The sequence below is a fragment of the Dermacentor variabilis genome, chromosome 1, assembly GCF_050947875.1.
Source record: "Dermacentor variabilis isolate Ectoservices chromosome 1, ASM5094787v1, whole genome shotgun sequence".
Lineage (NCBI taxonomy): Eukaryota > Metazoa > Arthropoda > Arachnida > Ixodida > Ixodidae > Dermacentor > Dermacentor variabilis.
Genome location: NC_134568.1, coordinates 242,637,845 through 242,665,756, shown reverse-complemented (window position 1 = coordinate 242,665,756; position 27,912 = coordinate 242,637,845). Strand labels below are relative to the sequence as shown.

The following is a 27,912-nucleotide window of genomic DNA, read 5'->3' as shown; positions in this document are numbered from 1 at the left end:
ACGCGCCGCACTTCCAGCCGGAGAGTCGACGTCAATCGCACAAGTGCACCTATGTACATGGCAGTGCTCTGACGCCACCCACAGTGACGTGCGACTTCTGTGAATTCAAGGCAACATCAGTTATTTGTTTAATATGTTGCTTCGATAGACAAATTAAAGTTTGGAGAAATAAAACATACAGACCGAATGTCTGCACATTCGTCTGTGCATGTTTTACTTCATACCATAGCAAGAGAGATGTACTTCTGTTCGGTCTGCTTGTTCCCAAGTCGTGCAGTCGCGCATGCAGGCAACTAATCTCATTTTCTACCATGTTCCAGCACTGCGATCATGCTATTTCATCCTTTTGCATCTGCCTCAGTGCTTCTGATTATGGCACTGACTTATAGATTGTTTTTCATAGGCGCCACCATATTGCGCACACAGTGGCACCATCTATGGGCAGTCGGCATGATGGCTTGGGCAAGCGCTCCGTCTTGTATGTCAGGTATACGCTTGGCACTAGCTTTTGGTGTTTGTTGTCGCGCTCGCGCGGCCTGTTTAGTGTGACGTGGCGTCTTCTACGTTCTGCGAGACGTACTGAAGTGGTTCAAGTAGGCATGGCCCAACTTTTTGCTGGCGTTGAGGCGGAGGGAGCATGCAGTGCCTGTGTGCACGCATTTGAGCTTACAATCATCCCCGAAGATCAATTGTGTATTTCTGATAATTCCATTCACTAATGTTACCTTTTATCAGTATTTTCCTTTAGTTCTAAGCTGCGGTTTAGGAGCTATTAAACATACGCAACAATCGTAACAGTGTGGGTACCACTCTGTTACAGTAGAAGTGCTGTTTTTTTTAGAAGCGTTCACACTGTTAGCTGTAGATTACATTGCGCGACTACTTTGTTCGGTGGATGAGGTTTCCACCCATGAAAAAAAAATAGTTTTGGTTAGTAATACCAGCATACCTTACAGTGTGAATTACACTTCTCCAGCAAAGCGATAGTTTACAAACTGCGCGAGTGTCCAAAGCAATGGTAGATGCTGGATTATAGATATCTGCTCTATATAGCGCACGGTCCAAGCATACATTGTTTATAGATCTATAAACGTGCAGCACGACCATGCAAGGTTTTATTACGGCATTAGCCCGTTTTCTCCCTCTTTTTCTGAGAAAGAGGATGACAAACAACCTTTTCTTTTTTTAGTTTTGTTCGTCCCGTTCTCTACGACGCACTCACCCATATTATGGCAATTTTGTCCTCACAAATAGCCGTCGCATTCTTTTTATGCGATCCCTTTCGGATATTACGGCTTTACAGCACAAAAAAGGCAATGCTAAAGCACATAGCGTATGTACGTATCATGCTGGTTCACCAACCGCAGTGACAGCTGTGTTGAGCAGCGCCATTGGCCTCACACAGGAGGCTAGCGTAGACATATAGTGATTTCAAGTCTACTAGACTTGAAATGCTTGAGAACGATGCCGGTGTACCACGAATATTTGATGTTTCGGAGTTGCCTTAGGTTGGCCGTACATGAGCACGCGCTCTTATGTTTTAGTTCCTGTGCCAAGTGATCAGATATTGAGCAGGTTTTCCATTTTCTGGCAACATACAGACACCAGTTATCTTCAGTGAATTAAAACCAATACACCCAAAATAGTTCACAACATGTACACGCTACGGCTGATGATGCACATTACGTGTTTGCACCGCCAAGAGATATTTTCCACATATTGTAGTTACTGATGCACCGAAAGGCTACACACTGGTTCCCCGACAACCTTGTACGAATGGACATTGCATAAATTTCACCAGGTACAAGCTAAAAAATCTCGAAATCGTCTCACAGCATGCGACAGTAACACTTTCAAGTAGCGCCATGCCGGATCGCACAAGCCAGAGAGAAGGAAATGCTCACAGTGCGCTCTTTCCTCCTCACCCGATTAGGAGGCCTATACCGCTAATCAGGTGTTCTCGTGCAGAGCATGCAAAATAATGCGCTGTGCAAAATGAGACAAACGGCAACAGCTAGCGTGCGAGACCGTCATTGCAAGTGCGTCACTCCGCAAAAAAAGCGAGAGAGAAAAAATGAAAGGTGGGGCCCCCGACGTATTCGTCATGCAATCCTCCGGCCCCAGTATGGGAGAACGCAGGGAAGGAATTTTGCTTGCAGTGACTAGAGGCAGCAAGTGGAGAGAATGCGTACGTTTGCGGTGACACTCGCCTCCTGGAATCATGGATTTGCAGCCCTTCAAAAATATTTCTACCCGAGCTATTAATGAACTAATCTGAAAGATTCTTGCGGTATAATGCTCCTTAAGGGGCACAAAACCACTTCGAGCATATAACCAAAATTATCCTTAAAGGAATCAAACTACTTTTTATCAAAATCGAGAAGTGCATTTGACTATTTCAGAAATACTTTACCACAAAAAGTACTTCAATGCGTTCAGCAGAAGCAGAGTTATTTGCAATCAAACGTTCCCTAGGTGATGCTTCCGCTCCTCCTTCAATGACTTGCAATGCGAAGGCTACGGCGGAACGGAGCGTGCCCACAACGCTCTGCCTACTGAACATTGCCGTGGCACGCAGTTCAGATTTCATTTTGGATGTTCACGTAGACGCCAAACAAAGGGCACGCCAAACAAAGTTAAGGTTGTCCTCAGCAGGCCGCAGTGTGCTCAGTCAGCGGACTCGTTGCGGCACCCTGCAGTGTCTGCAGCATCTGCACTACGTAGCAGACCACAGTTACAAGCATCTGTAGTGCGTATGCACAGCATTTGCTTTGTGCACAACAGGGCTAGAGTGCGCACTAGCGCTCATATGCTACGGTCTGGCCATGCTACATACATGAAGCGGACCGACTTTGCCCTGCACCAGATTGACCGACGGATAGTAGCCACATCCAACTTGCGCATTTTGAAGCGATAACAATAGCTCAATACGAAGTGAAAGCTGCCAAGCCATCTAGCCAGGAGCGGCCAGGAGTGAGCATGCGCTGGCAGGCGTGCAATGTGGTCTGACCTTAGGTTTCACTTGGTTCAAAGCTAGTTGAGTGATCAAAACTAGTTGAAATTAGCGAGACCCGATGGCTACGACATCGATAAGCAGGGTAGCCAAAGTTTAATTCCTATACAGGCAGCTGCGGCCAAGCGTGAGCAGATGATAGCCTGCTTCTTCCGGAAGTTCGTAATTATTACAGAAATTCGAAAGCACATTTCCGCTTACTTCAGCCTGTTTATTAAATTCTATCAATAAATATACAGCAACAGTAGGAAGAAGCGCACTGATCCAAACACTCTTCTTGATTGATGTCGGCTATTGGCCAATAGCAGCTGCCTATGGGAATCTGCTATATTATGAAATAAAGCAGCCGAAAAAAGTGAGGAACAGGCTTCTGTTGAAAGAGAGTACTTGAGAAAAAGGCGACTTCGTGCTCTGCTTGCGAGCTCCACACGCCGCGCAAGTTTAGATGTTTGTGCTAATATGGAACCCGGAGGTGTGTGAATAACCTGCCTTACTCAAGTAGCACCTTGGACACAAGGTTGTCGAGCTACATGACTGCATTGCTGTCATTTGGTTCATGCCTAGACAGCAGCTACAGACTTTCCAACCTTGGAATTTTAGAGAATACCATCAAAGCAAAAAAAAAAAAGTACAGAAATGTGGCGAAAAGCTACTAGCTTGTTTAATTACTCATGATGTTGACTATATTAAATATTTGCAGGCTTTGTTCTGTAAGGACGCTGTGAAGAGGCACTCTGTTCTATAGTTACAGCAGGAAGAATCTATACCAACAAGCAAAAATGTAGATGAATTTTATTAATGAAATATTCATCTAACAGCAGCCGATACAGTGACACATCTAACTGCTCAAATTTTTGTAAGGGTTACAAATTTGACTTGTTTTACGATTTTACGAATCTTGGGCAAGTTTCACAAAAACATAAGTTAAAGGTGCTGAGGAATGGGGCAGTGCCAGATGGAAAAAAAAAAAGGACACATACAAAAAGTAATTTTCACAGTGTCTCTATTGCTGTATTGGTTTGTGGCAGCAATAGTTAGTCTCCACATATTAGTGGGGTACTTGCTCTGAGCAACACTATTCAGAAAAAATCTTGAAGCATGTGAAATCGGCAATAACAAAGTCACTGGAAATGTTACTGTGATCTCAAATTCTATATACCTCAACCTCCTAGATGAACACAACAATCAAACCCCGGCCCTCAGTCCCCAGCAGCTGCGAAGCAACTGACCATGGTGGCGGTCAGACCTGCGACGCAGCAAAAGGTGCTAAGAATCCCTGGCTCCGGACAGGCCACCATTGGAATATGAACCTGGCAACATTTACCACTAGAACTTTATCTATGAAGCGAGTCTAGCAGTGCTATTGGAGGAATTAGAGGTCAGTAAATGGGATATAACAGGGCTCAGTGAAGTTAGGAGGCCAAAAGAAGCATATACAGTGCTAAAAAGCGGGCACGTCCTGTGCTACCGGGGCTTAGCGGAGAAACAAGAACTAGGAGTCGGATTCCTGATTAATGAAAATATAGCTGGTAACATACAGGAATTCTATAGCATTAACGAGAGGGTGGCAGGTCTTGTTGTGAAACTTAATAAGAGGTACAAAATGAAGGTTGTACAGGTCTACGCCCCTACATACAGTCATGATGACCAGGAAGTCGAAAGCTTCTATGAAGACGTGGAATCGGCGATGGGTAGAGTGAAAACAAAATACACTATACTGATGGGCGACTTCAATGCCAAGGTAGGCAAGAAGCAGGCTGGAGACAAGGCAGTGGGGGAATATGGCATAGGCTCTAGGAATAGCAGGGGAGAGTTATTAGTAGAGTTTGCAGAACAGAACAATATGCGGATAATGAATACCTTCTTCCGCAAGCTGGATAGCCGAACGTGGACATGGAGGAGCCCAAACGGCGAGACTAGAAATGAAATAGACCTCATACTCTGCGCTAACCCTGGCATCATACAAGATGTGGACGTGCTCAGCAAGGTGCGCTGCAGTGACCATAGGATGGTAAGAACTCGAACTAGCCTAGACTTGAGGAGGGAACGGACGAAACTGGTACATAAGAAGCCGATCAATGAGTTAGCGGTAAGAGGGAAAATATAGGAATTCCGGATCAAGCTACAGAACAGGTATTCGGCATCAACTCAGGAAGAGGACCTTAGTGTTGAAGCAATGAACGACAATCTTATGGGCATCATTAAGGAGTGTGCAATAGAAGTCGGTGGTAACTCCGTCAGACAGGATACCAGTAAGCTATCGCAGAAGACGAAAGGTCTGATCAAGAAACGCCAATGTACAGCTAGAATAGAAATGGCAGAACTTTCGAAGTTAATCAACAAGCGTAAGACAGCTGACATACGGATGTATAATATGGATAGAATTGAACATGCTCTCAGGAACGGAGGAAGCTTAAAAAAAAAGCAGTGAAGAAGAAACTAGGAATTGGCAAGAATTAGATGTATGCCTTAAGAGACAAAGCCGGCAATATCATTACTAATATGGATGAGATAGTTCAAGTGGCTTAGGAGTTCTATAGAGATTTACACAGTACTAGTGGCACCCACGACGATAAGGGAAGAGAGAATAGTCTAGAGGAATTCGAAATCCCACAGGTAACGCTGGAAGAAGTAAAGAAAGCCTTGGGAGCTATGCAAAGGGGGAAGGCAGCTGGGGAGGATCAGGTAACAGCAGATTTGTTGAAGGATGGTGGGCAGATTGTTCTAGAGAAACTGGCCACCCTGTATACGCAATGCCTTATGACCTCAAGCGTACCGGAATCTTGGAAGAACGCTAACATAATCCTAATCCATAAGAAAGGGGACACCAAAGACTTGAAGAATGATAGCCCGATCAGCTTACTGTCAATTGCCTACAAACTATTTACTAAGGTAATCGCAAATAGAATAAGGAACACCTTAGACTTCTGTCAACCAAAGGACCAGGCAGGATTCCGTAAAGGCTACTCAACAATAGACCATATTCACACTATCAATCAGGTGATAGAGAAATGTGCGAAATATAACCAACTCTTATATATAGCTTTCATTGATTACGAGAAAGCGTTTGATTCTGTCGAAACCTCAGCAGTCATGGAGGCATTACGGAATCGGGGTGTAGACGAGCCGTATATAAAAATACTGAAAGATATCTATAGCGGCTCCACAGCCACCGTAGTCCTCCTTAAAGAAAGCAACAAAATCCCAATAAAGAAAGGCGTCAGGCAGGGAGATACGATCTCTCCAATGCTATTCACAGCGTGTTTACAGGAGGTATTCAGAGACCTGGATTGGGAAGAATTGGGGATAAAAGTTAATGGAGAATACTTTAGTAACTTGCGATTCGCTGATGATATTGCCTTGCTTAGTAACTCAGGGGACCAATTGCAATGCATGCTCACTGACCTGGAGAAGCAAAGCAGAAGAGTGGGTCTAAAAACTAATTTGCAGAAAACTAAAGCAATGTTTAACAGTCTCGGAAGAGAACAGCAATTTACAATAGGTAGCGAGGCACTGGAAGTGGTAAGGGAATACATCTACTTAGGGCAGGTAGTGACGCCGGATCTGGATCATGAGACGGAAATAATCAGAAGAATAAGAATGGGCTGGGATGCATTTGGCAGGCATTCTCAGATTATGAACAGCAGGTTGCCATTATCCCTCAAGAGAAAAGTGTATAATAGCTGTGTCTCACCAGTACTAACCTACGGGGCAGAAACCTGGAGGCTTACGAAAAGGGTTCTACTTAAATTGACGACGACGCAACGAGCTATGGAAAGAAGAATGATGGGTGCAACGTTAAGGAATAAGACAAGAGCAGATTGGGTGAGGGAACAAATGCGAGTTAATGACATCTTATTTGAAATCAAGAAAAAGAAATGGGCATGGGCAGGACATGTAATGAGGAGGGAAGATAACCGATGGTCATTAAGGGTTACGGACTGGATTCCAAGGGAAGAGAAGCGTAGCAGGGGGCGGCAGAAAGTTAGGTGGGCGGATGAGATTAAGAAGGGACGACATGGCCACAATTAGTACATGACCGGGGTTGTTGGAGAAGTATGGGAGGCGCCCTTGCCCTGCAGTGGGCGCAACCAGGCTGATGATGATGATGATGATCTCAAAATTATGTGTTGTGTGTAAGTCTGAAGGATAATTACGTTAACAAAGTGTGTACATACCCCAAAATAGGTGTGTGCTCAGAGCAAACTTTAAAAGGACTGACAACTGCTGAGAAAGAGTGATGAGTTTTTGGTGGAAACGGTTTATGTAAGAATTTTAAATTGACATGGAAAGTTGTGAATAAGGGTATGTCGTGATGCTTTGCGGAGGAACTGTAGTACTAAGGCTGGATTATTACCATGTGACCACAGATTACTATACATAAGCCAGCTGTAATACACTCGAACATGCTGTTTATGATTTAAGCAGGAATGAATTTTAAATTGAAATGGAAAGTCGCAAAGAAGGGTGTGTCATGATACTTTGCAGTACAACTGTGGTGCTAAGGCTGGATTATTAGCGTACGATCACAGATTACTGTACATAAGTCAGCTGTTAAGTGCCCAAACATAATGTCTAATACCACATTCTTTATATTATATAGGCATTAGCGCTTTATTCTATGAATATTACTATTTAAGGAAAGTTCACACTTAGAAGTGGCACAAGTGTGACAGCTCTCATTTCTTGGCACCACACATTATGCTCTTTTACATGCTAGTTTATATGGATGCATCTTTTGATCATGCATTCGAGCTAAAGTTGTTCGCTTCAGCTCACTCAGATTTTCAAGATTACATGCTTCCAAGCTACAAGCTGAACTGCACATCATCTGTAAAGTACAGTTCAATGTAAGGAAAATGGTATTTCATGTTCGAATCTTGGCTTTGCTAGAAAGAACTTTGCTTGACTTTTATGTACATGACCAAAGCAGTTGGACAGGAAAGCACAACAGCACAAAGCAGTTATTGCGTAAATAATTCAGCAGTTCAAGAAGCTTGAACCGCATGAACATCCCTTTGATAAACAACATCCCTTCGATAAACAAAAGATTCATTACTGACAGCTAGAGCCATATTTGTCTGCTTTCCACCACAGCCGGCCGTACAATTGGTATCGTGCTCACCAATCACCGTTTCCAGCACAGAATTCCTAAATGCGACGCTACTGCAGATTGAAAAAGTGATGAAAAATGTTTCATGGCGTTTTCAACGTTACCACCGCACTATAGGACAGCCAACTAATAAGCTTTCTGTTGGGAAAAATGAAGAAAAAAGTTGGTACCATAAATGTTATTGATTCCTTTAAATAAAATACGCCTACCATAAAATTCACACACATTTCACACATTTTCAGTATATGTATCACCTGGTTTTGATGCATCCATCTTATGTCACTCAACGAACATGTTATTATAGAATTAGAGATGTGTCCCATGTGAGCGTCGACTAAAGAGGCCTGAAACATTATTATTGAAACATGAGGAGCAAATGTGAATACCCAAAGGAATTTTGGAAAGGAAATAGCCATCTATTCTTGAAACATGAGCAAATGTGAATACCCAAAGGAATTTCGGAAAGGAAGTAGCTATTCTGCCAGCAGTCGGGCCTCGCTGAACCCCAGAGCCATGGAGCATCAGTGTGCATTTGAGTTTTGGTGTCCCTGTTGCCCCTTCGGCGTCCTGGAGGCACCACCAAACTATGCCAAATAATGACATTCTTTGCTTAGTATAATAGAACTTCTTGGTCAAGTTGGTGGGATTTACTAAACGTTGTTTTTAAGTTCTACATGGAACATACAGAAGGAAGGACACATACACACAACGCACCAAGTACCAATTTATTTAACGAACAAAACAGAGCATAGCACAATTTTTGCCCATGCACCACATGAGATGGCATGACAGTACAAAAATAGGTAAACCATCAATGCCATGCCATCTGTATTATGCTGCACGCATACAAAAATTGTCCTCTGCTGCCTTGCTTCATTAAATCGGTTGGTAGTTAGCACTTCGCGAGTGGGCATCTTTCGCTTCGAATGTCCCATCTAGTGCCAAGAACACTTTACACTTGGTAACTTGTACAAATTTATCAGAATTCCACACGCAAACCTAAGACATTTCTGTGAACCAACAGCAAAACTTCATTTGAAAGATTCTGGTGGCTGCCAGCAGAATATGCACACCCTTCTTCTAGAGGTTTAACATGAACACTTTGGTGCAAATGTTTGCTTAGTTCAACTCATCTACAACTCCCAATGAAATCAAGATTTCCAGGTTAAGAAAGAGAAATGCCAGAAAGAATACAAACCTATAGACATGTTTTGCTAAATCTATGAGTTGTATAGGAACATACAGCAGCAGTAGCATTAGCAAGTTAATGCTAATGATACTACTAAACAATATAACATCCTGTGTTGCTTAAACTATTCAAACACAGACTTGCATAAATAGAAACAGTGCAGTTAACAGCAAGTTGTCAGAACTGCAATATAATAATGCAGAAGAGTAGCAGGCATGTCACGAAAAGCATATCCTTACTTGTTCCTAGCTTGAACATGACCATTCTTCTCTACAAGGTGGTCCTGCAAAGAAAATTACACTGACCTAAGTACTTGTGGATCATGATGCCAGTGCAGTTCTGCAGGCTAGCACATATCTTTTTTTTTTTTTAATGTGAAACGGGTACGCCCTGTAAATAAACGCCAGCTGGTCATGCTTTGCAAAAGCATGGTTGCTTTCCTTTACTTTTTTGTTTTATATTGGCTGTGCTTCGTTTAGTTCTGTGCATGCCAGCATGTACTCCCCTGAGCATAAGCATATGGATCAAGGAATTTCGCAATGCTGTTTTCCACCTATGAATGTAACTTGAAACTGAGGACTGCAGTCCAAACTTAACCTTGCGAACTTTCGAGTACACTCGACACTTTCAGTATGCACGTCTGAATTCCGTTTTTCTTTTCAGCGAGCCAGTGGTCCGTATTTTTCACATGGCACTGTACTTCTGCACCATACAATAAGAGAACAGGTAACAAATGAAAACGTTAGAAATGCTACGAATCTCATTAAAACAAAAGTTGCTGCCGAGGCCTTCTGCATGCACTACCTGACCCTCAGCAATATTTGTTATACAAAGCAGGTCTAGTTTAGAAAATGTATGCCGCACAACACGTAGCGTTATGTTTTAAACGCTATAAACGATTACGTTAAACAAAAATACAGTACATAGCCAGAAGGCATAACAAACATGTTACTAAGAGCTATGCAGTTACAAAACTCTCTAAATATATATACATAACACCATTATTCGAAGCCGATTTGTTGGGCGTGTTCAATTAATGCAACATGCGTCAAATCTAAGGTGACTCGGTATGGCTAGGAATGCGGTACTAAAGTACTATACATGAATTACGGCCCGACAACAGAAACTAAAACTGCACGAGCATACAGACATCAAACTGGGCATTGAGACATAACGGCTGTGTGTCAAGCAACATGCTGTCGCTGGACACTACTATTAAGAGCACGTGGTTATAAATAATTCGCCGCTTACCACTAAATAATGAAGTTGTTTTTTTTTTTTTCTTTCTTTCAGAAAGCGCTCCGTCTATCTCCAACTCGCGAACATAGCACGCCGGCATACAGCAGTCATTGCGTCATATTGTCACACTCGCTGGTGTTGGCTTAATAATGTACAAGGAACATCGACCAAGTAATTCTGAATGTTCGTCAAGTAATTAAACCTAGGCATTATCAACATACTTTAAACTAGATTTCCTTCGCACTTAGGTCTTCGCACTTAGGCCTACAGGCTTAGCCTTGCAGCACACTCACCTTGGAAGAAAGGGTGACAAAGCTACGTCGCAATATACATTCCGTGACAGAGTTAGAGCCTAGAACTGAACGGGACGATATTCTTGCTGCGTTAAGCATTTTGTCAATTACAACTTTGGAAATCTACACAAATTATACTGCTATGCAAGAGTCCTGCGCTCCAAGCTCACCACACGTGTGTGCGTGCGTAGTGTGCAAGTCACGTGACGTCAAATGGCGATGTCGCTCAAGCTGCTCGGCTTGGGACTCGGGCAGGCCCATGGCTTGATAACTGTACTAGAAAACGGTTGATGAGTCAGAGCAGAGCACAGCACAGCCTGGCTCAGCATGCTAGAAGCTGGTAACCGCCAAGAAAGTTCGAGAAAATACATTTGGAAGACATCAACTGAAACCGCGCTGAAGAAAAAAATATACGCAACGAGAACAAGTAAACATTTTCTCTTGCTCAAAATAGCACATCGTCTATTTGGACCTATTTGCCTTTTCCTTTTTTTTGTCCCCCGAATACGAAAATTGTATTATGTAATATGAAAGTCGGTACCGAAAATCTCGGCATGCCAGTCCACTTAGGAAATGATTTTGCGCGCTACTGCCACTCGAAGGCTTTCGAGAGTGCTAGGCCCAAGTGCCGGCCGGTCCTTTCAATTCCAGTTATTTGCAAATAGTTGTCTATACAGCGTTGTTTGGTGACCAGGTCATCATGATGGCCATTACTCTGTATTTCTGTACGCTTCCTCCCTTTCCTGCATCAGGGTTTCTGGCGTGATAACGAAGAAAGTTACTTTTTGCTGCCAACTCCACCCACAATCTCAAACTTCAAAAGGTTTAGAATCTTTGCTTCGCTGGCTTGTAGTACTTTCCAAACGAAGACAAGGTCTTGAGCCCAACTTCCGGCATATAGCTGTGGCGCCGCTTGTCAAACAAACTTTATAGCGAGGTTTTGCAACACTGTCATGCAGCCAGCTGCTTGCATGTTTGAAACACCAAGCTCTTTGTCTGCAGCCACATTTGGAACACAACAAGAAGCAAAATGTGGACAGCACTCAAGGCTACTTGTACGATCGAGCCCTAGCTGTACGCGTTATAGGAAGACACTGCCGCTTGTAGGCAACATTTCCAGTCGCCTTTAAAACATGGAAACAAACGTCATCCAGAAACATCGCCTCAGGACGTTGCACCAGCGATGTGCAGCGCGAATCGAGAGGCGAAATCGGTTCAGGAGGCGCCGGAATATATCGAGGCAGGAAAGAGGGCGAAAATAGCGATGCAAGCGGCCTTGACTGCATACGGGACCCAGCACCATATGCGGCTGCACGAGCTCGCTTGCGACCTAAACCTGGCCGCACGTTCTCATTGTGGCCGTGGTGATGGGGTGCTTTCTCAATTGACTCCGCCTTCGTCGCCATCGGGGCCACGCGCGTGGCGTACCTAAAGACGCAGGCCACCTTGAGAAGCGCATAGCTTCAAGCGACAACTTCTACCGATTCGCCTACGAGGCTGGTAGCTAGGCGCGCGAGGGCGAGCTGCGACGCTTTATGCTTAGCGAACTTGCCGATTAACTGGCTTAATTACGTCCAAAAGGCACTCACCTCGACTCAGGTTCCAGCCAGAGGACACCTTCCTGCGACTTGCGCATATCTACTAGTCGTGTGTGTGTGCATCACGACAGTAGGTCGTGGTGTGCATAGACTAGTTAGGTTCTTTCTTCGTTGATATAGCGCATACCATCTGCGGGGGATCGGCCCAACCAGTCAAATGTCTCTACAACTAAACGACCTGGAAACGAAGGATTATATCCCGACCGAATTTCTCTATCTTTCATGTGTATTGCGGACGCCTCTACAACGAAGTCCATTACAACGAATGAATTTAAGCGTCCCCGACGGTCGGTTTGTTGCTTTACAACGAACGCGATGTATATATCGCGCGGTGCCGCCATTGCCCTCCGTAAACGTAACCAAGGGCCGCATTTTGAAACGATCCACTTCGGCGATAGTTCGCCGTCAGGCGCGCGCCGATTGTTTTAGCAAAACCGGATGAGCTACGTCATCCGATTTTGCTCAACCAGCCAATCAGCGCGCGCCTGACGGCGAAGTATCACGGAAGTGTATCGTTTCAGAATACGGCCCCACGATGCGGTAATTAAGCGCTAGAGCAAACTATGCACTCGACGAATATGCCCATTTCAGAACTAATTACGCCGCACTACTACCGAAATCGCTTAACTTGTACGCTGCTTACTGTAACGCATCAGCGTATGTGACAGCTGACGATCCGTTGCAGTCGATAACAACGCGTTGTAATCGTAATTGACGATTGCCAACGTCTTCTAAGCCAAGCCAGAGCATGTAACCTCCTTTTTCGAAGCTATCTGGGGTGGGCAGGGTGTGAAGATCAACGAAGACAAGGGAGGCGTAGCGGCATTCGATTTTTTTTTTTTAACTGTGCGTAGCTCATGCGTTTCGCCGCGGATCGTGCCACGAACCTCAAGCGGTGGAATTAGCGGCTTTCTATCCTCACGTTATGTTAAAGACTGTTTGTCAACGTGCCATTAGATCTTGCCGTTGAGTGCGGGAATTGGCCGACGTTGAGGAGGATTTTGAGAACTGAATGTTTACATTATTTACAGTAGAGAGGTTTAGCTTCTCTGGTGTTGCGGTAAAACGCAGGCGGAACGGGCGTTGGGGCGGAGGCGTAAACGTGAGCGGTCAAAACCCCAAACTTCGTAAAGTACTGCCACGCTTTGAAGAATGCCGCCTCCTCCTCGCGCGCTCTGGCCTACGCCGACGCCGAGTCGCTAATGGCCTAATAGCATCACGTGGGCCCTCGCACCATGCATCAGCGCCATTTTTGCTCGAGAAGCGTCTACGGAGTGGCGAGGAGCGCATGTTGGCGCTGTTGCTACGCTCGAGCAGCGTAGGCGGCGCCACGGTCGAGGGAGCGTGAAAGAGAGTAGAAACGAGGAGTGAAGGCGGAGGAGGAGAGTGTCGCTACTTTACGAAGTTTAAGGGCACGGAGGAAGGAAACTAAGGAGAGGCCCTGACGTCACTCTTTGTAAAGCAAAAGTGAAGCCGGAAGTTGGCGTTGCTCATGGCGATGCTCCGCCTTTTGGGCCACTCTCCTCTCTTTTTTACATCTTTCGCGAAACCACGCCGCGCTGCGCGTGGTTTCGCGCGCGCTAGCGCAACATCCGGCAGAGCACGGTGCAGGTAACATAGCGCAACAAGACACGGTGACTAACGCAAACCCGCCCACACAGCGCCTTTGCCACGGCACCAAACCTAACAGAGCAACACGTGTGAGCGCTCAAAACCATAACGCCGCCATTGTGGCCCAAAAGACGTGGCCATACAGCAAAAAAAAAATAATAATAAAAAAAAATAAGAAAGCAGCAAAAAAATGAGAACCTACTACGTCATTCCCGCCACACTTTTCTCCTAGCGCGCGGAGGTGGCAGGGCCTCTCCTTAGTTTTCTTCCTCCGTGTTTAAGGGGTTTTAGAGCGGTCTGCATGGTGCAGCCACCTGGTGGCGCAGTGCTCAGACAGAAACTAATATTGCAGTAACCAAGTGTATTTAACTTTGTTGCGGGTGCAAATTTTTGGCAGCAATACGATTACGCCAGTGCCGAAAATTTATACCAACAGCGAAGAGTACGCTCGGTTAATGCCACATTAGCTATTTTTGTCTCTGAGCTCAGCGCCACCAGGTGGCTGCACACTGCTCACGTTTACGCCTCCGCCCCAACGCGCGGTTCGGCTGCGTTTTACCGGAATACCTGACAAGCTAAACCTCTCTAATATTAACACAAAGAGATGAACAGTCAAAGTCATCGACAGCCGGCAGGAAATCGGACGCTGCGGCCCGTTGCAAGAAAAACTCTTCTCGCTGCCTCTCGCTTTTAACCCCTTCTATCTCTCGGGGTCACGTCATTTTCGGCCAATTATCGAGCCAGCTCACGTGTCGTCATAATCCTCCAATGGTAGGCGTCCGTGCAAAAGCAGTCACATTCGGCCAATGGGCGTCTTGCGCTGGAGTTCGAGGTATAGTAGCGGCGCCTGGTGGCGGCGCGCGAAACGTTATCTGGGTAGTACCAGCTTGGGTAATATTGAGCCGTGGCGAAGCACGTTTCTAGCACGAGTTTTGCGTCGATTCGCACCTTTTTTCTACCATGTTGCGAGTGCCAAAAAGCTCGTCCCTTCTCACAGACCACGCCGACCACGCTGCGAGCTCGCCGCAGCCTATAGTTTAACGAAAACAGACTCTCTGTGAGGCGTAATGCTGGAAGCAGAAAGAATCGGCGACGCCGATCTGGAGAGACCTAGCTCAGCCTCGAAAAACCGTCACCGTCGTTATTTCTGCGTCGTGGGCTGCCATAAAGGCCTGAATCCCAACATCAGATTCTACCGTTTTCTTTCAAGGCGTCGCGAAGCGGACTGGATAGCTGCAGTTCGTCGTGCTGGGTAAGCGAAACTTCGCGCCATGCTGTTTCGCATGTCTTGAAGCTTGCTTCATTATTTGCGTTCTAAAATTCGGTCTTTTGCACCTAGTCCCGACGGCAGACCGACATAGCAGCAGGCATGGCTGGTGATTCACGATTCGAGACCCGGCCACAGCGACAAATAACGATTCGACCTGTGCGAAGTGGTGAAGTGACCAGGTCTGTGCAATGAGCACAAATGGTCGGGCTGATTCGGTGATAATGCACTACCCCACTACGAGCAGCACAGCAAGGTAGTATTGATTGCAGCACATCGATGTTCGAGAGCTGTTATTAAAAGCTACATCAAGCGAGCAGCGCACGAGCTCGCGTTGCAGTGCGACTCGCACGTACGGTACTGCGAGCTCATATGCATTGCATCAGTTATTTATCAGTTGCTAAAGGGGCAGATGGCCGCTACTACATTGCAGGCATGACTACTTGTCTAGCGGCATGCAGTCAACAAAGATTGGAGGAGGCCTGCCGTTTCGCGGCATGTCGAAAGACCGCTGCCGTCGCGGCGCGTACAATCGTGCGCTCGAGCAGTTCGTACATCGCGGCGTGCTGAAAGACCGCTGCCGTCGCGGCGCGTAGCGTCATGCGCTCGAGCTGTTACGTACTGCTTATCGCTGCTGTGAATTCATTTATAGCAAGCATTTCCTCGCGTTTGTGCGCCTGAATCTAGCAGCGTGCAAACGTTACCTGCAGTTTCAACTTCGTAATTTCGTCGCTTATTTCTTGAAAGACGTACATGTATTCGGCGTTGCATAATTTATTGCCTTTACGCAGCGTACCACCCCTGAAAAAAATCTTCGGCGCCCGATATTCGCTGCAAGTCGTGGTACAACAAAACCGAATGTGGCGGGTGCATATTTTAAACGCGCTTTCCGAAGCAGACGACCGAGCTTGGTACTACCGAGCTCAGGACAGAGGGCGCTTTTTAGCCCCATTTTCGCAGCGCCCCCTGGGCAATGCAAGAACCCCCATGGGGACGCTCCAAGGACTCCATTGTCCCGAGGGTCCTCCGGCGTCGCCTCCTCGCCTGGAAGCGCTCAGCTGGAGGAGACGGTTTTTCTGACGTGCGGCGCATGAGGTGGGGGGTCGCCAATCTGTCTGACGGGTCCGGTAACGTGGTAGACAAGCCCCGGCGCACCATAATTGGAATGGGACGGCGATTGGATGTGGTCGGGGAACTTGAGTGATGCCAGGAAAACGGTCTATCCAACAGCTCCTCCTTAAAAACAAACGAACCATAGCGGTGCACCACATGCAAGCGCTGGCTCTTAACCCCCGACTCGCCAGGCTGCTACTATGCCAAAATCAACCTTGGGTTTTCTTTTCTCTTCCCAATTGTGATAAAGCAGTTCCAACCACCTTTCTAAACAGCTCTCCATATCTCCCCGAATGCCGACAAGGCCAGAGTGATATTGCCGTTGCAAAAGAAACGGGAGAAAGTTAAACAATTAATGAAAACAACTTTTATAACTATACACAAGCAAAGTTTTGAAACTACAAGTACGACTTCCAGCCCATAACAACACTACCTACCTCGTTGGTTGAAGGAAGGTAATATGCCGGTTTACCAAAACAACAGGCTCAAAGCATCCGCGTTCCCATTTAACTTTTCTAAACTTTTGTAACGGACGGTTAAGTTATATTCCTGGAGAATTGGACTCTATCTGAGCAAGCGTCTGTTCTTAGGGGACATGTGTCCGAGCCAGGTCAGAGGACAGTGGTCGGTCTCAAAAGTGAATTTCGTTCTGTACAGATAATTTATGGACCACCCAAACTAAGCAGGCGAATTCTTTTTCGGAAGTGCTGTATGCCTCCTCTCTGCACATTTTCAGCTAGCATACAGTACCGGATGCTCCTCCACGTCTTCGCCCACCTCGCTGAGGACGACTCCCAACCCCCCGTCACTAGCGTCGCACTGCATGATAAATTCCTTAAGGTAATCAGGGGTCCGAAACACTGGTCCTCAGCTCAGAACCTTTCAGGTGCTGAAATGCGCTTTCTTTGGCCTCATCCCATCGAACTTTTTCGGGCTCTCCCTTTAGGAGGGTGTCTGTCAGGGGGGCTTGCTACCTGTGAGAAATTTGGAATGTACCGCTGGTAATATCCCACGAGCCCCAGAAAGGCTCTGACATCAGTCTTAGTTCGCAGTTCAGGAAAGTTATTGAGAGGCCCCATCTTTAGTTCGGAGGGCCGCCGCGTTCCTTGTCCTACGACATGCCCTAGGTAGGTAACTTGCGAACACCCAAAGTTGCACTTTTCGGCCTTTACCAACAGACCCGCGTCTCGTAGATGTGCCAACACCTTCCTTAAGTGCTCCATGTGATCGTTCCAGCTGTTTGAAAAGATGGCCACATCATCTAAGTAGGGGATCGCATCATCTTGTAGGTCTTTGAAAACTATATCCATCAGCTTGGAAAAGCTAAACGATGTGTTCTTAAGCCCGAAACATAACATTCGTGGCCGAAATGTGCCAAGCTGTGAAGTGAATGCTGCATAGCGACTTAAGCTTTCTGACATGGGCACCTGCCAGTACCCCCTAATAAGTCTGTTGTTGAAATGTACTGGGCTCCGCCCACCAGTTCAACTTGTTCTATGTTAGGAATAGGGTAAAGTTGATCCCTAGTAATCACATTCAATTTCCTATAGTCCACATATGGACGTGGCTTTCCCACTCACCTCTGCGAGAATCATTGGGGAAGTGTAATCACTGTCTGCTGCCTCAATTATTCCCAACTCAAGCATTCGTTTGATCTCTACTTCCATTATTTCTCGCTGACGAGGTGAGACCCGGTACGGTTTGGATTGCACGGGCTCGTCTGGTGTCAACTCAATCTCATGAGTAATGATCATCATTCACCCCAGCCGGCTACTGAAGCACTGGTGAAATTCCTCAAAGAGTTTCCGGAGTTCGCTTACTTGATCAGTCTCGAGAGCCAGTCGGTTTACAGACAGATTCAGGTTGTCCTCTATGGAGCGTTCCGCATCTGTCACTGTCGCTAAAACTGGAAGTTCGACCGCTACTTCTTCAGACGCGTTTACCGTCGTGTTCACACAGTCTTCCCTTCTGCAATAAGGTTTAAATTGCAGTGGTAAATGATTCCTTTATTCCTTTTTCCGGGAACTTCCAAGGTGTAGTTAGTCTCCGATATCTTCTAGGTAACCTTTACGGATCCATCCCACTGTACCTCAAGTTTGTTTTTCATGAAGGCCTTAGGATCATGACTCTGTCGCCTACCTTAAATGTTCGCCTAAGCGCATTTCTGTCATAGCACGCCTTCGCGGTTTCCTCGGCCTCTTTTAGGCTTTTTTCAACCAGTTCTCCAGAGAAACTTAAGCGATCCAGCAATTTTAAAACATAACTCACCACCATCTGGCTTTCACCTGTTCCTTTCCACATTTATCTTAACATTCTGAGGGGGGAACGGATAGTCCGACCGTACACCGAGTGAACCCAGTTGCCTCATGTGGGACCGTTCTCAACGCGAACAGGGTTGCGGGTAAACAGTCCACCCAGTCTGCTTTGTGTTCATGGCACAATGCACGTAACACTCTCTTAAGCACTGAGTGCATCTTCTCAACGCTGTTTGATTGTGGATGGTACACGGAGCTGTGTATCAGCCGCACACCACACCTTTCTAGGAACGTCGTGGTTAAAGCACTTGCATATACCGTCCCCTGGTCAACCTGAATCTCTGCAGGAAAACAGATTCGCGCAAACGCGGACAATAGAGCGTCGACTATCTCGGTGGAGCTCAGTTCCTTCAAAGGAATCTCTTCAGGAAACTTTGTTGAGGGACAGAGCATGGTCAAAAGGTATTTGCACCCTGATCGGCTCGACGGCAAAGGCCCGACTGTGTCGCTCACCAGCTGACGGAATGGCTCCATGATTAAGGGAACCAACTTTAAAGGTGCTTTGAATTTATCTCCCAGCTTCCCAACTCACTGACACGCATCACAGGACCTTACATTATTTTCCACATCCCTAAAGTATCCTGGCTAGTAATATTCTAACAAGAACCTCTCCTTCATTTTGTTGCTTCCTAGATGGCCCGACCAGCCATTTCCGTGACACAAAGTCAGGAGATCCGCCCAATACCTCTCCGGAACGATTAACTGATCAAGGATACGGCCCCTACAATCTTGTTAGTGTTTATACAGCAGTCCTCCCTTTTCGTGGACAGTAACGTTGCGCCTAGCTATGCCCTCTTTTGCGTTGTAGTGTAAACGTGTCAGAGTCTGGTCCCTATGTTGCTCCGTGCTGAGCGACTCCCTGTCCACCTGGAGAAGCCTGTAAAAGCCCACAGAGGCAGGTGAAAGTACAGAGCTGCTCTCCCTTTCCCTTACTTCCACTGACGACCTTTCTTCGCTACGCGAGTTTTCTATGGGGATCATTTTAATTGGCACCTCTACTGTTGCACTGTTTTCTTTTTCCTCCGTTGTCAGAGGTTGTACTCGGGAATGCGCTTCCTCACGTTCCACCACCGCTGCGCTGGGGTCCTCGGTCAGCTGAGCGGCGATTTGGCAGGCTTGCAAGCGGGTTAATGCCCGCACCCTTCCTTCTCCGAACTCCTGACCGCGCTCCCGTAACAAACGCTCCGAATAGTTCGAAAAGAGAGATGGGTAGTCCTTTGGTAGAGTCTTCGAAACGCCTGCCTGTTTGTCCGAAAGGACCGGAAATTTTCACTCGTGCCATTGGCAGACGCACGCCCTGTTCTTCTAGCACTGACTTGATTCAAGTTACCTTCCCTGTACAGTCCTCGGTGTTTACAAAAGAAGGGTGAACTAAGTGCATGGTTGCTCCACTGTCCCTTAATACCTTACAGGTATTTCCGCTAATCCGTAGCTCATGGAGGTATGGACGGAGAAGCTCCAAGCTTTCGTCGCTTGTTTCCACATAGAGAAGCACTATTTTTTTTGCAATCCGAGGCAGTGATCTAGGCCCTGGCACTGATAACATCGGACCAGTCACCTCTTCTCGAACTCTCGCGCATCAACCTTCTTTGTCCCCTCCTTCGGAGGGCTGCTAGCTCCTTTATCGTTGTTCCCTTCCCGAGTTTTTTCCGACTCGGCCTTCTCGGTAGCACCTGTGTCTGTTTTTTGTGGTGGATATACCTTCTCGGATTATCCCTTCCATTTGAACGCTCGTCGTTGGTAGTGAGTTTTCGTCGCATTGCGTACTCATCAGCTAGCCAAGCCGCCTTATCTACCGTGTCTACGGCACCTCTATCCTGCACCTAAAACCGCACCGACTGTGGAATGCTGCAAAAGAATTGTTTGAGACAAATACACTCTATAATTTTGTCTACTTTCGTTGTCTTCGGCACCCTGAAGCCATTCAACAAGGTTTGTTATCAAACCGTACGCAAACTCCGAGTACTCCTCGTCGCTCTTTTTGCTCGCTTCTCTGAATCGCTGCCTAAATGCTTCCGGGGAAATTCGGTACCTCCTCAACAGCGCTGCCTCTACTTTCCCTTAGTATTTCGCGTCATTCGCCGTTCATCTTGCAACTATGTTTGCTGCCTCACAAGGCAACAAAGTCGCGAACCGCTGTGACCAGGTACCCTGAGCGAAATTACACCTTTTAAAAGTTCTCTCGAAATGAACCAAGAATAAGGCAATGGACGAATAAGGCAATTCTCCAACCTTGTGCGGTTTGATCCACTGGTCCTTCCCACATGGCTCGACCTCGCTTGATCTGCTACTGTTGTCCCCTTCACTGCATGCCGCTGGACACATTTCTGTAGTTCAACCTGTAGCTCTGCCATCTTTCTCATGCTTTTCCTGTTCTCGCTTACGCTCACTCTCACGTTCTTGACGCTCATGCGTTCCTTGTATCACCTCCCAAGCAATCTTAATGCTTTCATCATTGCCACTATCTTGAATTGCCTTTTGGATAGCTGGCTTTTTCATCTTTTTGTCTGCCTCAACTCCCAACTCGACGCACAAGGCTGACCTCGTCAACCTTCTAAGATCCATGGCAGCTGCCCCAACTGGTGGCTAGAACTGTTTTCCTTAAATAATTTGTGCAAACATGCAACAAATTCCCGATTCCTAGAACCATCAAAATAAGCACGCAAAATTTGAAGTCTGGCGAATCAAAAGGAAAAAAACCACGCGCTCACTCACGGATGCAGAACCACGCCATCCAATTCATCGGTCCGCTGTTCGCCGTTCCTCAGGACTTCTTTAGACGAAGGCTCATCCTCACCGCTGCCACTAGTTATTAGATCTTGCCGTTGAGTGCGGGAGTTGGCCGACGTTGAGGATTTTGAGAACTGAAGGTTTATTTACATTATTTACAGAAATCACACAAAGTAATGAACAGTCATAAAGTCATCGACGGCCGGCAGCAAATTGGACGCTGTGGCCCGTGGCAAGAACGAAAAACTTTTCTCCCCGTCTCTCGGGGTCACGTCACTTTTGGCCAAGCGTCGAGCAAGCTCAGGTGTCATTTTCCTCCAATGGTAAGCGCCCGTGCAAGTATCATCACATTCGGCCAATGGGGACGCTCTAAGGGCTCCATTGTCTGAGGGTTGACTTGCCTCCGGCGTCGCCTCCTCGCCTGGAAGCGCTCAGCTGGAGGAAACGGGTTGTTCTCGAACGACCTTCCAGAGCCGCAAAACAGCTTTGCTCAGGACCAAGATCAACTACCTGGAACCGTGCCAGCCTCCCGTTGCACTTTCGGGAAGAGTCAAGCAGGGGGGAAGACAATAGCTGGACGTGCGGCGCATGAGGTGGGGGTCGCCAACCTTTCTGATGGGTCTCGTAACGTTTAGAACGACAGAAAGCTGAGCTAGTTGGTAAGGTTTCATTATGCAAGAAAAGGTGAGGCGTGCAGACAGGACACAAGAGAAGAGACATGGACAACACGAACGCCGACTATCAATTGAAGGGAGCACTGAGGCAAAAAAAAAAAAGAAGACACAAAACTCATCTGCGCAAGCTCTGGAATGGTCCAGAGCTTGCGCAGATGAGTTCTGTCTTCTTTTTTTTCCACCTCAGTGCTCCCTTCAGTTGATAGTCGGCGTTCGTGTTGCCCGCTTCTCACCTTATCTGGTAACGTGGTAGACGCGCCCCAGCGCACCATAATTGGTATGCGACAGCGATTGGATGTGGTCGGGGAACTTCGAGTGATGCCACGAAAAGGGTCCGTATCCAACAGTGCCTAGCCTGCTCTATTGTGAATGGCACGATGTGTGACCTTCACGAAGAAGTGACCTATGTAACGAAGGATTTTAGAAGTCGTCAGCACTGTTATAAAGGCATTCCACTGTATGAGGAAAGAAGTAGACTTGGAACCTATGGGCACATACCTACTCTAAGGTAGGTTAGCCAAGGACAAGGTAGTTCAAAGTAATCGAAAGACAAAATTTTAGAATAGTTATGTTAGAATCAAGACAGATTGGTTAGAATGATTTGATGAAAATGTAGTGATAAATTCATCATCATCAGCCTGTTTGATGTCCCTGCAGGACGAAGGCCTCTCCCTGCGATCTCCAATTACCACTGTCCTGCGCCAACCGATTCCTACTATCGCCCGCAAATTTCCTAATTTCATCACTCCACATTGTCTTCTGCCTTCCTTGACAGAGTTTCCCTTCTCTTGGTACCCATTCTGTAACCCTAATTGTCCAGCAGTTACCTAACCGGCGCATTACATGACCTACCCAGCTCCATCTTTTCCTCTTAATGCCAATTAGAATATCGGCTATACCCGTTTGCTTGTTATCAAGCTTCTTTGTCAGTCTCCAAGTGGCTGCCGCGTATGTCGGCACTGGTAAAATGCACTAATTGTACACCTGCAATTGCAATTTATAGAAGCAACCCCCGCTTTGAATTTTTTTTCTTTTCTGAACCTAGTAGCACAAAATCAAGTTATCCAAAGATAAAATTTTTGAATAGGCATGTCCGAGTCAGAAGACAGATTGGATAGAAAGGTTTTCTGAAAACTATACATTACAGAAAAAAAAAAAGGAAGAAAGGCCACATAACATCCTTTCTTCTATTTCGACTAGTTCACAAGTGTGTTTAACGATAGCAGCAAGACGATGGTGATGACTTCCTTTTCTCGGACAAAGAAATCTTACGACCTGAACTAGTCATGAATGTAGTGCGAACGCAGTACAATGTTGCACAGCCTACAAAGTCACACATGCTGCTTCGAGAAAAAGACCATAATGGAGGCTCATTTTGAAAGCGTACCAGTTTCTCTGATCCTTCCCTAGCAACTAGCGCTTCAAGCGCTAGGTGCTACAGGGAATTGGAGAAACCGGCACACTTTCATTTTTACAATTAACTTGTTGCGGTTTCCTGCCGAACTCTATGACTGAATGGAAACTGGCATGCATGCACGAGCTCTTGGATGTGCTGCATGAACCACTTGTCTCAAGGAGCTAGTTGGAAAGGTGTGCATGAAAATGTGGTCCAATGGTTAGAGAATCTGGCTGTTCTGCTGGGATATCAAGGTTTCAATCCTACCATCATACACAAATTAAGAGGCTTGAAACCATGTGACACAGGAACCTAACTGCCGCAGAGTGCCTGGTATGAGTCAAACAATGCTTCGCATTAAAGGGACCCTGAAACGATTTTCACAATTTTCTACAAACGTACTGAGTCGTTAGAGTATGTCCTTCTGATCATTAATTGGCACATCTAAGTGCTCCGCGTAAAGCGTGTAATTTATTATAAGGTTTTAAAGATGCACATCACTGCCGATCGCAGCACGCTGCTCGGCGGAATTTTAAGCCACCCCTACCCATATGACGAAAATCGCCCATTTGACGTCAGTGGGGCAAGCTATCGGATTGGCTGACCAGGGCGCGTGATCGATAATTTTTCCAACTTTATGGTAAACAAATGATCTTCGTAATAGTTGGAATATTAGTTAATTTGTTTCTATAAAAAGAAAGTAACAGAAAGAGAGTGCACAAGAACAACTTCTCACTACACTTAAGCACTTCCGGCACACAGCAAGTGTCGTCTGCTTGTGTTACAACATACTCCATTTTGACGAGAGCTCCGCGGTCAGAATCGGTCTCAGTCTTTTCGCGAGCACTATGATTCAACTTTGTTGCCTTGTGGACTGCAAACGTAGTGACTGGCAATATGTCAAGCTGTGACATCGTGTCCCTCTGCAAGGCAGCATACGAGCGAACTGGCTGCTGCGTATCTGACTGCCGCTATCCGATCGGCGCCAGGATTTGCGCGTTAGTGGCCGTCACTTTACATCGGAAGATTACTAAAGCAATAGCGTTTCGAGAGTCCGGTATTAGGGCAAACGCAAGCGCAAGGGGACAGGGTTTGGTCGCTTGACTGTGCCGTAACGGGATGAGCCATGGCATGAGCAGAAGCGCAAATGTGAATAGTCTGCACGGTGCAGCCACCTGGTGGCACAGAGCTCAACCATACACAGTAGTAGTAACGAAGTGTATTCTTTGCTGCTGGTGTGTACATTTCTCAGGAGTGTAATCATCAACACGTTGTTTTTATAAGTGTTTAAAATGTTTTACACTTGGTAGAGCAATATCAGCGCTTTGTTTGGCTGGCTAAGCGCTGTGCCAACAAGTGGCTGGACCGTGCAGACTGATCAGGCCGCTCACGTATGTCTACGCTAAAGTTCCTTCATAAGCTTGAGTTTATGCCTCCAGTCATTTACCTAAATGACCAGATTGCCTGTTGTTACCGGAATACCAGACACGTTTGGCGCTACGACAGAATGCTCGCAATGCACGCTGCTTCGATAGCTCTTGCTTGGGGTCGACGGCCAAGCGGCTAGCGGAGAGGTTTCGCGCGGACGGGGGCAGGCTCCAAAACAACCGGAAGTGGACAATGTGATGTCGCATCGTGACGCAGAACCAGTGAAGGTGGAGCTCAGCCCTGATGGCTCGGGGAACGAGTTGAGGAGGAAAAGCATGGCTAAGGAGGAGGGTAACTTCTAATCGCTTGTAGCTCCATTAATACGTAACGCTTCACTTAAATTGTGGTGTGAATGTTCTACTTAAGCTGTACCCTACGCGTCTACAAAATTTGTCCGAACCGTTTCAGGGGCCCTTTAAAGCAGGTAAGTTACTGGGCCATTGGTTGGCCAATAAGCACTCTGTGTATCTGTAAAAAAGTCACAGTAGGTAGCCATGCATGAATAGTGGCAACAGTTGCATTAAGATGGAGAAAGTGATCATTTGTAGTGGTATCACCTCAGCAGCATTAAGCGGAACATCTCCGTGGCAGCATTCTTTTTGTGAACTCGCATTGCAGATGCATTATCGGCACATCTCGGCCAGAATGTCGAATTGTGTGCGTAAAAGCTTTCCATAGCCTGACTGCCAGTTGCATGTATTTAAAAGGAGAACCAACATTTGGAACCGCCAAATATGCTACTGCACTAGTCTACACAAGTTACAACGGACCAGCGTACAACAGACTTTCGGATATAACGGACCATATTTGAGCCTCAGTTTGTTCTACCCGTTTTATTAATGCAACGAAGTTCACTTTTAACGAACCGTGCTACAACAGACTATCGGCTACAGCGGACGAAATTAGCATCTATTTTTTTTGAAGATCGGGCGTATAAAACGTATTTTTGACGTGTCGACATGGGCGGACAACTGACTCGCAAGGGTCAGCTGATGATCACAGCTCAATATTTCGCGCGAGGCACGGGAGGCGAGAGAGAGGGCTCTACTATGGCTGCTGCTACTTACAGCTTGCCTGCCGTATGTTGAAAGCGATCAGTAATGTTAACAAAGTGCGCGCCCGCGAGGGCCTCATCTTCAAAGCGATCTGTGAGGTGGACAAAGTGCACCCAGTGCCGGTAGCTTCGTATGCGCAGTGCTTTCGACGTTTTGTTTGCGTTGAAGCAAGACACAGCATGAAGGTCAAAGCGCTTGCTGCCACACTGATCTCGCTCAAGTTGCTATTGCAATCGATGCTTGCTCTTTCAGGCGAAAGTGCAACTTTTTTGCTTTGGATGTTCGTCCCTCACTCTTTGCAATAAATTTGTTAGACATCGCGACGGAAGTTTTAGAAGTGAGGCGTTTCTGATATTATGGCTTTGGATAAAACGGCCATTTTTTGTCGGATTATAAGGGCACTCGCTCACGATTGCACTCACTCACACTCAATTCAAAGGCATGAGCGCGAGTGAGTGCCAGTGAGTATGAGCGGAGGCGAGTGCGAGCCCGAGTAAGGTGAGCGTGAACGTGAGTGAGTGTGAGCGAGTATTCTCCCACACTGGCGACCTATGGCTGGCATACACTACGGTGCTCTGTTGCTCGATGTTCGCTTGCCCGTATCGGTGTATTAAACCAGTTTGTTTTACGTCGTCTCGTCTACGTGCCGTTCCTTCCTCGATGGTGGAGGGGCAAGCTCCGATTGACCGCTGTTGAAGTTGGCTGCTCGAGGTCATGCAGTTATTTAAATATAAAGCATTAGTAATGGAACGACTAAGTTCATTCCGTTCCCTAATTATTTTAAGGAAATTTGAATATTTAAAGGAATTTGAGTTAGAGGTATACTCATTAGGCATTCTGGAGTGCTTGTGGCCTGTTGACCTAGAACGATTCAAAGTATTTCATACGGATGTGTCAATCGTTTTGTCACCATGAATAAATTGAAACAAAAGCTTTAGTCGTCCTAGCTTTGCCCTACTTTGCAGTGTTAATAAACCGGCTCTTTTGAATACAGTCAATTCATCCATTAACTTGTATTTATTATAAATGAAGCTTACTGCCTACCTCGGCAGCCCCTCTTACGAGTTCTTTTGTGTATGTAAATCAAACAATACATGCGTACTCCAGCACTGGTCACACAAGCATTTTGCAGGCCAGCAGATTTGAATCTGCTTGCACAAGACGAAGGCATTTTCTCAGAAAGATGAGTCGCTTTGGTACTCAGCATATACACTGATTTCCACTTGAGGTTATGTTGTCAACATGGGTTTCCCATCGCAGAGAGTGTGTTAAAGTGACACCTAAATATTTACCCTGAAATACACATGTGAGAGGTGTGTTATTAATAATGCAGGTAAAATCAGATATCTGTTTTTTCTATTTACTGTTAGCATTACTTTGGGCATTTAGAGACATCTGCAACTCCTGACACCAAAAAAAGGTAGAATTTTGCATATGGTGATCATCATTGCAATTTCACGGTACGAAAAATAATTGTCAGCGAATAGAGGGACGTTACCATATACTAATCGGGAAGACAAATAGTTTATGTATATTAAAAAAAAAACTGGGTCCAAAAAAGTGCCTTCTCACACTCCAGATGTAATAGGTGCTGAACTGGAAGCTTCAGTCAGAATATACACGAATTGTGAGTGGCAAAAGGTAGCACACTCACTCTCACACACACTCGCACTCATTTAAAAGGCGTGAGTGCTAGTGAGTGTGAGCGGAGGCAAGTGCGAGTGAGTGCCAATGGGTGCGAGCGCGAGTAAGTGCCAATGGGTGTGAGCGGAGGTGACTCCAAGTGGAGGTGAGTACGAGTGAGTGAATGGATGAGAGTGCGAGTGTGTGCCAGTGAGAGTGAGTGGGCACTTGTGAGTGTGAGTGGAGGTGAGCGTG

The 27,912-nt window shown here is 46.3% G+C and overlaps 1 protein-coding gene across 1 annotated transcript in view; it reads right to left on the bottom strand.

Annotated features, from left to right (window-relative positions):
• The window catches only part of Hsc70-5 (Heat shock protein 70 cognate 5), a 45,947-nt gene extending 34,892 nt beyond the window's left edge, over positions 1-11,055 (bottom strand). The window contains exons 1-2 of the mRNA XM_075672504.1: positions 10,848-11,055; positions 9,555-9,598 (exon numbers count right to left, since the gene is read on the bottom strand). Of these exons, the coding sequence (XP_075528619.1) occupies positions 9,555-9,598; positions 10,848-10,946 (143 nt within the window). The 5' untranslated portion in view covers positions 10,947-11,055. The remainder of the gene's footprint in view (positions 1-9,554; positions 9,599-10,847) is intronic.
• Between the last annotated feature and the right edge of the window lie 16,857 nt (positions 11,056-27,912).